This window comes from Falco punctatus (genome assembly GCF_963210335.1).
Source record: "Falco punctatus genome assembly, chromosome: 3".
In the NCBI taxonomy this organism is placed as follows: Eukaryota; Metazoa; Chordata; class Aves; order Falconiformes; family Falconidae; genus Falco; species Falco punctatus.
In genome coordinates, this window is record NC_137582.1 from 80353687 (window position 1) to 80366169 (window position 12483).

The 12483-nt window shown below is 37.5% G+C and overlaps 1 protein-coding gene across 2 annotated transcripts in view; it reads left to right on the forward strand.

The window, feature by feature from the left end:
• COBL (cordon-bleu WH2 repeat protein) overlaps nucleotides 1–12483 on the forward strand; it is a 264865-nt gene that overhangs the window by 168942 nt on the left and 83440 nt on the right. Inside the window, exons 12-13 of one of the 2 annotated variants that reach the window (XM_080379027.1) lie at nucleotides 740–878; nucleotides 3808–3978. In XM_080379027.1, coding sequence (XP_080235153.1) covers nucleotides 740–878; nucleotides 3808–3978 — 310 coding nt within the window. The remainder of the gene's footprint in view (nucleotides 1–739; nucleotides 879–3807; nucleotides 3979–12483) is intronic. The other variant, XM_080379028.1, reaches the window with a different exon arrangement.

Genomic DNA, 12483 nt, shown 5'->3' on the forward strand with positions numbered 1-12483 from the left:
TAGTAGTATTAGTATTATTTTTCCAGAAAAGGCTGAGTTCCAACAAGCTACAGAAAATATTATGCAACTCAGTGAAACCCACGTCAGTTGTAATAATTTTTTTCGTATTTTTAAAAGCAGTGTAAACGGTAATGAAGTCTTGGCTTCCCAGCCAGCATGTTACAAGTATTGGAAGCCGAGGCGTTACAGGAGTTTGTCTCTGAAGTTCAGTAGACAGAGTACAGTATGATCTCATATCATCACGCAAACAAACTTTCAATTCTTACTAGGCTCTCTGAAGTCCTCAAACAAGAATTTGAGAGGAAAATGAAAGAAGTGAGAGTTTACTCCCTACATGTACTGATTGGAGTATTTAACCATAATTAAAGATCTGAAAAAAACAATGGAAAAACAAGATCATGCTGTGGCTCAAACGTAACAGCACACGTAGTGTCATACTGTGTGTTGCCAAGTGTTGGGCTCTCTAGTTCTCTTTTACCAAAAACATCAAATGTCTACCAAGCTGATATTTCTGCTGTGATGTTCATCTGCAGTTCTTGTCCCTTTCCTTCTTTGAGTGCGATGTTATTATACTTCTCCTGATCTGTCTTTTTAATCTCCTGTTGTCACTATAAATGCTCATTATAAATATACTATGCTGAGAAATTAGGTCATATGACAAATACATTTCTTTGTTGTTACTGATAATTTACATCAACAAAAATTATGCTTTACTGTGCCTGTTTTTCAACTTTGCTAGATTTCACAAGGAACATCCCTAAACGATTTACAGAAAAAGAAGAGGCGTGCCCCTCTTCCACCAACTGCATCTGCACCACCCACTCCTGCCATGCCAAACAGGACAGAAGAGAGGGAAGACAAGAGGAAGAGCACAATGGGTGAGAGGTGTTCTTTTCTTCTGTATAATCCTATGCATCTGCTTTCAATACTCAGTGTTCAAAGTTTCCTTGATTCTGTTATGCTGTGAATTGAGAAACTTCTGTAACCTGGGGAAAAAAACACATTGCTCTGCAGAATGAAAGTCTGGAAACAAGTGCTTGTGAATTACATCTTTTTTTTTTTCTTTTTTTTTCTAAATTAAGCTACCATTCAGAGTACCATAGAGTAGTAAAAGGTACATAACGCTCATCAGATGATTTGAATGTTGGATATAAGCTGGATATCCACAGCCCTGGGCCTATTCTGCATCTTTAAGGTCATGGTGGTTTTGCTAGTAAACGGAAATACAGAAGTAGTAAATGGAAATGCTACTAGATGGAGATAGGCCAGACATTTTTGAATGCGTCTGAAGCCATGGGGTTCTACTAGAACTGAAGTACAGTCAGGCTGGTTCAATATCTTCTCATGTTCCTAAAGTCTGAAGACACTTTCTTTTCCTGTAGTCCTCCAACAGTTTGATATGAACTGACCATATTCAATGAAGTTTTTCTTCTTAATTTAGTTTTCAGTTTTATTATAAATCAATTTCTGCTGAGCCTTTAGTTAATCAGTAGCAGAAAAGAACTGGTACTCTCAAAGGAATGCCATTACATATATGGAGACAACAAAAGAAACTTCAGCTGTATGTGACACCACATTTATTCCTATACAGGAAGAGTGGAAAACGTTCTCCCAGACCTGTGTTTTTATCTGACTCCTGGCTTATTCAGATCAGTGGGATCTGTGCCCGAGTGAGGACCCCAAAATTACGCTTTTAGCAAACAAAGTGATTTTATGATGGGTGAAGATATGAGATAATAACCCCACATATTTGAACTCATTTTTCAGTACATTAAGAGAATCATTCTTCAAGTGCCATAATGCACTCAGTGCACTTCAGTCTGTGCCTTTGACCTCATGTTTCATAAAGTGCCTAAGACATGCAGATATGACATCCTGTCATACATAATTGCTTACATTACAAATGCCTCACAGTTTAGAAAGAAACCTCTTGGCTTTGGTCCAACATTTATTTTCAGTAAATGCTTCACATTTAATGCCTCAGCATTTATGTAGCAGCAGGAGTCCATTATCTTGTGACATGTTCAACTCCATTGACATCTCTTATTTAAAACCTCTAACGGTAACGTTTTCGCTGTGCCATATAACACAGGAGTTTTCAGCAAATTGGCTTACCTTTAACCATTTCAGATGTCAGAGTCTGTCACTCCTCATGATTTGCCCTATTGCTGGTCACTTATTGATGACATTTGGTGCTTTAACTTTTTGTAAGTATTTGTTTTATTTTGTATCGGTGCTCAAAATGTTACAGATGAAATAAAGCAGAGCAGAGCAGAGCCATTTCTAGTCTTTTCAGTAGTGTGTATGTGAGTGCTTGCTGGCCAGACTGCCCATGTAGGATTCTGTAGTATCATTTACTTTAATGGAGCCTTATTATTTTATACCAACAAAGAACTTGTCGCACAGTAGCCTTGTCTTCAGTGCTTTTCATTTTCTGCTACCTGCTTGAATCATGCGTTCATTAACACAAATGTTACAGCAAGGGAAGGTTGGTAAAACAGCCTCTCTTTGGGGCCCTTGCAAGAAAACAATGAGAAAGCACAGATGGCTCTGAAAGCAAGAGAGAAAAGCTGTGAAAAAAGCAAGACTGTAGTGAGGGGAAAAACGTGCTGCAAGAAATAGGCAGCCACATGATGGAAAAAGGATTAAAGCTCCCATGCTAGCCACATGACTCACAGCAGAAGATCCTATCAGAAATATTCTCAGAGTAGCAAATTCACTTCAGTATTCAATACTGAATCACTTAATGTGACCCCAAAGTATTGTGCCCAGTTTTCTCAAAGCAGTAAAAAGGGGTCTGCATGTTTGCCAGCATTAAATTGTCTTGAATCTCTGGAAGCTAGTGACTCCTAAATAGAAAATCGTAGTAGTTTACACTTTTTTCCTCCCTCTTGGCACCACTTCCCTTCTCAGCAGCACCAAAGCATGACCCTGAGTATGGGAATGATCAGAAGTGGATCAGACTAGAGGTCCATCTCTGCCAGCATCTGTCTTCAGCAATGACCACAGGAGATGCTGAAGGTAGGGTATGAGAGCAGAACAGGCAGGTAGTCACAGTTCCTCAATGAATTTTCAGCCTCTTAAGGACTTTCCGAACTGCAGTAGCTCTAGGTCTGTACACTTCAGACTGGCATCAGCTTTTTAACATTGCAAATGCTTAATATAGTGCAAAGGTGCATGTATTTATTTAGTTATTGCACATAGTATTGATGTAAGCCCCCAGCCAAAGTTATGAGCATTTCTTTTGATAGCTTTAAACACTGTTTTGCAAAAAACAACTTAATCATCTGCTTTTCCACAATGTCCAAATAAGAAAGAAAACCTACTCAGAGAAAGAAAAGAAAAACTTGTCAAGATACCTACTTCAAAAATACTGACCTGAGGCGTCTTCATCTTTCTATCAAAGAGTCAGGAAAACAGTCACATAAAGTATCCTAGAGGTCAAAAATTCAGGCAGTTTGGCACTTAAGAAGATAACCCCCCCCACATTTTTCACATTTTCTTACGTAGCATTTTTCAATTAAATTTCTATTTTTCCTCCTTCCTTTTGTCTGCCAAAACTGGTGATTTTAACTGTTAGTAATGATGTACATGCATGTGCTGGGCTCTATTCTGGTCCCATTGCTGTTGGTTTAAGAGAGACGAAGCTTTTCCTTCTCCCTTAATTATCTGGGGGTAAATAAGAGCAGAATTGTATCCAGAGAGACTTCGGATGTAAGGGGAAATTAATGTGTGTTTCAAAAATAACAATAAACAAACCAATCATTATCTTGCAATGAAGTAACTAGTCAATTAATCCCCCTGTAGGTGATGGACGGCAGGTGCCACAAAAGCCTCCTAGAGGCACCGCTCGTGGTCCACCCCAGTTAGTGATCCCCCCACCCCCACCTTACCCTCCTCCTGACAGAGACATTGTGGATCCAACAGTGTGTTACAGAGAAGCAGATGTTGCAACACCAACAGAGCTGGTACCTAAACGTATGTTTGAAAATACATGTATTTGCCTTTCCGCTCTTTTGATGGTTACTCTCAGGGTTAGCTTTTCCAGACTTTCTTCTCTGCTTTCTAGACATACATGTCTGTTTTTTCCCATTTTTCCAGCCTGTTGTCTTTTAAAATGTCCAATGCAGTGTAACTAAGTATTATAAAGAAAAAAAACCCACTTGTTTGAAGACAGTTTTGCAGATAACACCTGGCCGTTGTGTGGAAGCATTTAAAAACAACCATTAAACCTTGTGACTTTGTGCAGCTGGAAGCAAATATCTGATTTAATTGTATTAATTCTCCACGTTTGGTTTTCTATACTAACATTTTTTCTGTCTCTCCAGAGACAGAGTTCCTTTGAGAGTCAGAGACAGAGTTCCTTTGAGAGTCAGTAGGTCTGTCAGTCTAGGTTGAAAACTACAGGGTCTGCCTTAGGAAAACTAAGCCATTTACAGGAGCTGTACACTGTTCAAAGGCCTTCCTGTCCTAATGGGTACATCTTCCTTGCCATCTCTGGATAGTCCTTTGTGTGCTCTTCCCCTTGGGGTGTAACAGTTATCAGACAAAGAAATACGGTATTTTCCACATCCTTGTGCATTTGTTAAAAGCATGTTTTCATGCTACTTTTTCATGCTTACCCATCGACTGTCTTTAAGTCTTTGTATATAGTCCAAGCCTTTGATCGGTTATTGTGTTCCCCGTGGGCTTGCCCTGCACACCAATGTAGATCCCGTGAAATCAGCAAAGCTCTGCACGCTATGGCATCTCATGGACACGCTTCCTTTGAAAGTTAGGAGGGTGTCTCCTAACCATGGGATAGAGAAACGTCTCTATTAGCTGCTAATTTGACAAAATATCTTTTTCTGGGACATTTTCTTTACCAGAATTATTCTGCAGGTAGCAATTACTCCAATACCTCAATGTTGGTGTGTTTGCTGTTGGATGCCAGCTAAATCTAAAGCATTATTTTCAAAATCTGTGCTGAGGAAATACAGACTGACAAGTTTTACTGGGGGGAAGAGAAGGAAATAAAGGGGTTCATACTAACAGAAAACAGAATCTTAGTGAGGATTAACCCTAATTCATTTTTACTGGCGTATGCATCATATCATATCATACTTTAAATCTTTTTTTTCTTTTTTGCTAGATACCATCAGCTTGCATACAGTGTTTTCTTTAATAAAAATCTATTGTGGCCTTCCTTGCATTAATATTTCTGCTTCATTTGAGTTTCTACCACTGTTATTTTGCAATGCTTTCCAGATCTACCTTGGTGATCAAGTACCCTTTAATCAATGCAACTCTGATTTTATCAGCCTGATCATTTGCTCTTAAATAAACAATATCCCAGCCAAAAGATTTTGATTAAGCTTGTACATGGAAACATAACGTGACCTTTTGTTATCCTCAGTTTACTGAGAGCAAAAGAATAGTGTTTAGTGGGTACTAATTTTAAACTTAAAAGCATCAGTGTTGAAGAGGGACAAGTTTAGCTTTATAATTATGCTGTGTTCTACTTAGATAAAGATAGATGTATAGATTTACACAACAGAAATGTGTATAGACATACCCATGAGAGAAAGCAGCACATATGACAGATGCTAATTATATTGACTAATGCCATTCTGAAAGGCGCTTAGATACCGTAGTGATTAGTGGTATAAGAACAGGGTTTTGCAATGATGTTTTTTATTGCCTGAGAATGCCTCCAGCAGTGCAAATAGGTCTTTGGCGGTAGATTCAAAGAAGGACAAAATTTTCAGTCTTCCTAAGTAACCTTAGTCAATGTGTTTTCTCATGGAACAAGGTGGGAAGGAGGATAAGCTACTGATGCTAGCTGTTGATGAAAGTCATGTTTGTTCTGAAATCACTCTCAAAACAGCTTTCTCTGATGAGGATTGTGGTCGTCTTTGCTGAGTGGATGACTGTTGGCAGCAGTTAAGTCTTTCACAAGATGAGATTCCCATTCAGAAACTAAAATATGGTGATCATACGGAGTTTAAATTCTTGTTCCTTACGATCTGCCACTGTCTGTGGGGCACTGTGTCTCACCCCTCATTCCTTCCCAGCAAACACACAGTTCTCCCATTGTGCTCTGGGAAACGCATGTTGAGGAATTTTCATTTCATAGAGGACAGTGATAATCGCTCTTCATGGAGTTTTCCAAACTTATGTGGAGTGTAAGTCATTCATGAATAGGGCCTTTAGTAAGATACTTGGGCTTTTCTGACTCTAATGGTAAGAATCTCTTCCACAAACAAGAGTGCAATTGTTCCTCACAGTTTTTGCTCTTTAATCTTTTTATTCTCATTACATGACTTTTCCTCTTAACTTTTGGTCTGGTAGGCCTTTAGCTGCTTGTTGTGTGCATGTCTAAAATGATATGTTTATGGGAGACTTTCTCCTTCCTTATCTTACTAATCAGATTGTTCATGGCCTGTGATTCAAAGATTGACTGCACTTTGGGAATGCAGAAACGGAGATTGTCACCTCTGTTGCATGGTGTTTGATTATGTCACAAAACCTGTGAAGTTTCCAATAAATGAGCCAATAGTGAGCTCTGCGCTACTTACCTCAGGTAAAGAATGCATATACTGGGAGACTGCTGCACCTAGACGAGTAACTAAAACATGCTGCCTTGAAATGTTTTCTGCTAGTTCATTAGAATAAATGCAATATTCCTGTGAACCTCCATGATTAACCTTTTATTTGGCTTGTTATGCTATCATTAAGAAATGCAGTAAGAAATTAAAAGCTGTTTGAAAAAGAATAAACAATTCTTCTTCATATAGAGTGAGATCCTGAAATTCTTCACTCTGACTCTGGATAAAGTACTAGTGAACTCAGGGTTCACTGTGGGGAAGGGCTCAACAACTGATGGATTTTTAAATTTTGGAAAGTGTTCTGTCATTAAAGAAGTTAAATCATGATTTGAATGTGTCTTTGTTTTTAACTATAGATCAAAAAAAAAAATCATTACTTAACCAGAAAGTTTGAAAGGGATGAAGAAGTGGGTATAAGCATTTCCCAGTTACTTTGTATGGATGACATGTATACTACTAGTTGATGGATAATACAAGGTTAATTTTAAGGAACAAGGAGAGCAGAAAGCAGCCTTGTCACTGTATCTAGTTTTTGTAGTTTTTCTTTGTATCATCGTTATATTAACAGGTGTTACCAGCCACTGGACAAAAGCTGTGACAGTTTTCACAAGGACTTCAGTAATATTTCTTAAGTCACCTTAGATATCTATCTAGACTTTCACAGTCATTAGCGATAATCTGTAAGGGTTGGATTTTGTTAATTTGAAGCAAAAATAGGTAGAGAAACTCACAGAAAGGAAATTACATGTTCTTACATATGGTTCTAAATTAACTGAGAACTGCAGGCTGCTGAGTAGGGAATTTTGCTGGCCTGTCATAATGCACTGCCTCAGAAGGCATCTACCAAGTGACCCAGCCTTTTCTTTCTTAGAGATGGTCTTTAAAGTGAGAAAACCTGCAAGTGTGACTTAAGAGGCTTATACTGCCATCACTCCTTGTACTCATCCAGTCTGATGTGAGGCTAAAGAATGAAGTTGAATCACCAACAGCATCTGTCTTGTACTTTCTGGAGAATGAAAATTCAGGTCAAGTAAAGCAGTATTCATAGACATGCTGAATATCTGTAGGTGTTGTGCTGTTGGGATTGAGTTAGTTGATACATGAACCAAGGTAGGTAGTCTCAGAGCATCTGTAGGATTCTGAATTTTAGTACACGTGCCCACACACCTACACCTCCTTTCGGCTTCTGATTCTTTAACATTACTGAGCATGCTAGCCATTCTGCTGTCTTACCTACACAATATTTTTAATTTTGTCCTTTTACTCTTTTCCCCCAACAGTTTACTGTTGTGCATCATTCCCTTCATACACCAAGCGCGTCTGACAGACCTTGCCTCTTCCTATGACCTTCATACCTCTGAACCTCCTGTTGCCTCTGCTACCCTGATTCTTCCGTTGCCTTCCTTCCTCCCCTGCTGGAAAAGAACCTTTTTTTCTGACTGAGATTTTGGCTTCCTTTCTTTTTGAACTTGCACATTTTCTTTTAATTACTATTGATTATTTTTGGCTGTGATTCATACTCATTTGTGAGATGTATGCTCCAGAACTGAATGCTGTGTTATAAAAATCTATATATCAGCCTCAGAAAGTTTATCCGTATATTCTTCTGGTTTTTTTGAAAAGTTTGTCTTTATTTTGAGCATGGTTTAATTTGATTTGGTGTTTCAAAGAGTTTTTTGGGGGGGTGTCTTTCAACACTATCTGAAGATTTAATGAAAACTTCTTAAAAACTTCCTTTTTCCCTGTTAGCCTAGGTATAACATTTTACATTCTCTAATACATTCTACTCTTCCTTCATTGCATATATTTCGTTCCTTTGGAACTAAGCTGGAACTGGGCATGGCCTAGTCAAGTTGAAATGCAAGATTCTTTCTATATCTTGGCTATCAGTCAGGCTGCTGAAGAAAAAAAGGAACAGAAAGGATCTGTTGGATCTATAAGGGGCCTAGAAGGAATACTGAGAACCAGTACAAAATGCACTGATTCATAAGGCTTTACTTCAGCTTTCATCCTGATGCTTAGTATGAGTAATTTTATCTTGATGCTAGAGACATCCTATGGAAATCAACGTGTGTGTTCTATTTCTGTAACAAAAGATGCAAACACTGTTTGCTCGAGATAAATCTTGTTCTGCAAGTCTCCTTTTCACAGTTGGAATAGTCAGTGAGTTATAATTAAAATAGCAGCTGTAGAACTGTACATACCAAAAACTTTTTCGCATTGAAGAAAGTTCTTCATGTGAACAGCCCATAAGACATGTATTTTTAATCATTCTTAACTACAAACACAGGTTTTATGAGTTGCAATGGTGCACACACCCAGAACTATTCTGAACTCACTGTTACTGTGATTTAGGTCATTTATGTTATTTAAATGAGTGAGTGCAATGCATAACTAATTTAAATGATGAAAAATTATTGTTCTACCCTCAAGCAAATAATGTGTATCTTGAATCCTTTCCAGGTCCACAAAGTGGAGAATAAGAAAGAAAAGCATTCCTGCAGATAATGTGAAACATGACTGAAAAGGGTTTTGACAGTTTTTAATACAAATATGACATGTAGTTAATAAGTTTTAAGTAATGCTTCAGAAAGTATACTTAATACCCTCAGGGTCTTCTAATAAAAGTGGAGTAGAACTGAACTGTCTGTGCTGCCATATACTTTGTAATAACTTCTTAAGACAGGACAATGGTTTAATTGTAAGTCTTCTCTTAAAAAACTAGTAGGTGTTCACAATGTGAAGATTAAGAACATAATTTACCCATTCTCATTACTCTATTTACATCCTGTTTGTAACTCCATGGAGTTACATGCCATGTGCAGTTCAGACTAGTATAAAAATGGAATAATGAAGTGGCCGAACAAAGTTTTTTATATTGAGTACGATACAAAGGTACAGTGTATTGTTAAAGCAGTTCCTAGCATTGACACCAGTTTATCTTCCAGGAGGCTCAAGTTTCCAACAAAACTACATTTTTGCTGAAAAAATTTCCTTGCTTTGAAGGAATATAGCTGTGACTTCTCTCCATGTAGCTGACAAGTTTGCTCTGAAAAGCTGTCTCTCTTCAGGTGGTCTGCTCAAACTCTTAAAAGCTCTAGATGAAAACTCAAGAAGTTCATTACTCATCCTTAAGTTTACTTTTTTTTCAATTAAAATGCAAGATTTGCCTCTAAAATATGTTTGTGGGAATTAACATTTTCTGTGTAATTCCTGTGTAAAATATTTTAATGACTGGTTTATCCTAGCCAGCTCTGCCTTTCTGAATGTAAAAAAAAATGCCTTGCTTATGCTAGCTCGTATCCTTTTATTCTTACAACTTCATAAATGTTGGGTACGTAGATAGGATTAAACAAAACTTGAAAAAAAGAAGACAAATTGCTGCATCTTCACAAGAAGTCATCTTAATTATAAGAAATTCCGCTATAATATTAGCATATTTAAAATCTCCCATTACTATACACAGTGTGGGAAATAACTTTCAGTGACAGTCATTGGATCCATGTTACCTGTTTCACAACTGTTAATTCATTAATATTGTGTGTGCAAGGAGGAAAATTGTTTAAGCAAAGTGTGATTATAGGAACGTGAACTCCCTGGAAGTTTGGTTTGTGAGCACCAGCTCAGTGCTGAGGTACAGATGGGGAAGCCCTGCTTGTACCAGGTGTTGACCCACGATTTCTAACATCACCTTAATTTGACTTCTGGAAGAGAATGTGAGTTTTCTTGTCATTTTCAATGAGAGAAAGACATGTCAGTTTAGGTCAATTTGATGGATTCTTAATTTAACAGTGATATGAAAGGATATTGGCTTGGTTTTACTCCTTGTATTTTAACTATGGAGACATCAGAAGTGTAATGAGAACAACATAGAGAAATTGATAACAATTTGATTACTATACTAAAATGTTTTACCAAAATGCTCTTACCAGAGTTGTAAGAAACAAATTTAATATATTCAGGATTTATCTGCGCTACCAGGCAGCATTGCTCAACTACTGTCCTTCATGGTAAGATGATCTGGGGCAAAAAACAAATAAAAAAAAAAGCCCCAACACTGGACAATATTATTAAGCCCTTTCAGGAGGAAAAGTAAATGCATAGATAGCTTATAAATCAAAACAAATTCTAGTATTACGGCTCTGCTCTTAGGAAATAAGGACAGATGGATAATGTATGATTAAACCCATTCTGATACTTGAAGGATGTGCTCAACCCTTATGAAACCCAGTGAATTAGAAACAGATTAAGCTTCGAGGTGGACAGATTTTACTGAATGGCCATATATAAAACCTTTTTGTGGATGCCGCCAGGGGGAGCCGATGTTGTCACATATATGCAATAGGTAGCAAGTAAGAGTAATGCTAAAGGTGAATTTTAAGCTAATAGCTGCCACACTTACACAGATTTTCAGTTCTTGAAGAATGCCATAAAATTAAACTGAGTTCATTGAGTTGTTTTTTTCAGCAACTAAAAATAAAAAACCAAAATTTTCTAGGTATTTTTTAAATCAGTTTCATTATAAATAGGAAGATGAAGATAAAATCATATTTGCAGGTGATGCCACTGTGATAGCATCTTACAGATACAAGCTCAAATTTTTAATCGAGGCATTCTTGCAGAGGGTGGTGGCATGCTGGGTTAGCTATTATATTGCATAGATATTACGTGCATATTTATGGCAGCTGTGTCCAGGGTTTGGAAATCAGTGCATATGGCTGATGCATGTGCCTAAGAACAAGTGCATAGGAGCAGGTCAGGTTTAGTGCCAGTGTAGAAAGACATGTTCTGCTAGAAAAGTTTATCAGCTTGAGTTCTAAAAGTATGAACAGATTGTTTTAGCATCCATCCTCTTTCACAGACAAATGCTTTGTGACCAGCAATGCAGTCATTCAGGGACTAAAATCTAGGAAGTTAGAGACTCTCCAAACATTCTTAAATGTCTTTTCTACACTTAATGCTTTCTTTTTTTTCCTTATGATTGAAAACTTTGAGGACTGAAATGAATGTTGCCTTTCTCACTGAGCAGCTGGATTTTTTCTTTACTGGTGATAGGGCTGTAGAATACTAAACTTTGAACTCATTCCATTTTTATCTTTAGAAAACGTGCTACTGGTCCAGAACTGAAACTATTGTGGGCAGGTAAAAAAAGGAGAGAATATTCTAAATATATGAATGGAAAAAGAGAGTATTTCACTTCTTGTTCATTTTTAACTGAAACTATTTAAAGCTGTTCATGGCATCAAGTATGCTCAAATAAGTGCCAAGGGAAAGTGATTGACAGAGAAATTGTCCAGTCCAAATTGAGTGATGAATTGCAAAGGCCTGTGATGCATTTATTGATTAAACATATGGCCATGCAATCTATCATATGCCCATCATCTGTCCGTGTATTCTGCATTTGTAAACTCAGCTCTGTGGTCATGATTCTCATGCACTCGTCATTGATGTTTACAGCCACTTTAAGCCCTCTTTATTGTTCGTCCCAGTGTAAAAGTGCCTTTTCGTGTGAGTTGGGCCGTGTGTGTGTATATAAGACAGCACTTCTGTCTTCTAAGTTGGCTTCCAGTCACTACCATGACTCTCAACATATATTTAGTACATGCAGTAGGCACCATTTAACTTTCCGTACTAAAATACATGTTATTTTAGAAGACAGAATAACTTATTCCATCCCTCGAAAATTACAGCCATGTTGTTTCCTAATGTCATTGCAAAACTATGAACTCCCCCCTCAAGGACAGCAAGACAAACTTGCAGTCACTGTTTACACACTTCTTATTCAGGTTCTCTCATGTATAGTATGCAGATAAGCTTCGCTATAGCACCTGTATGGCTAGAGAAGTCCACTGTTAAAAATCAGAAGTTAACAGAATAAAAAGTGACATGATTAATT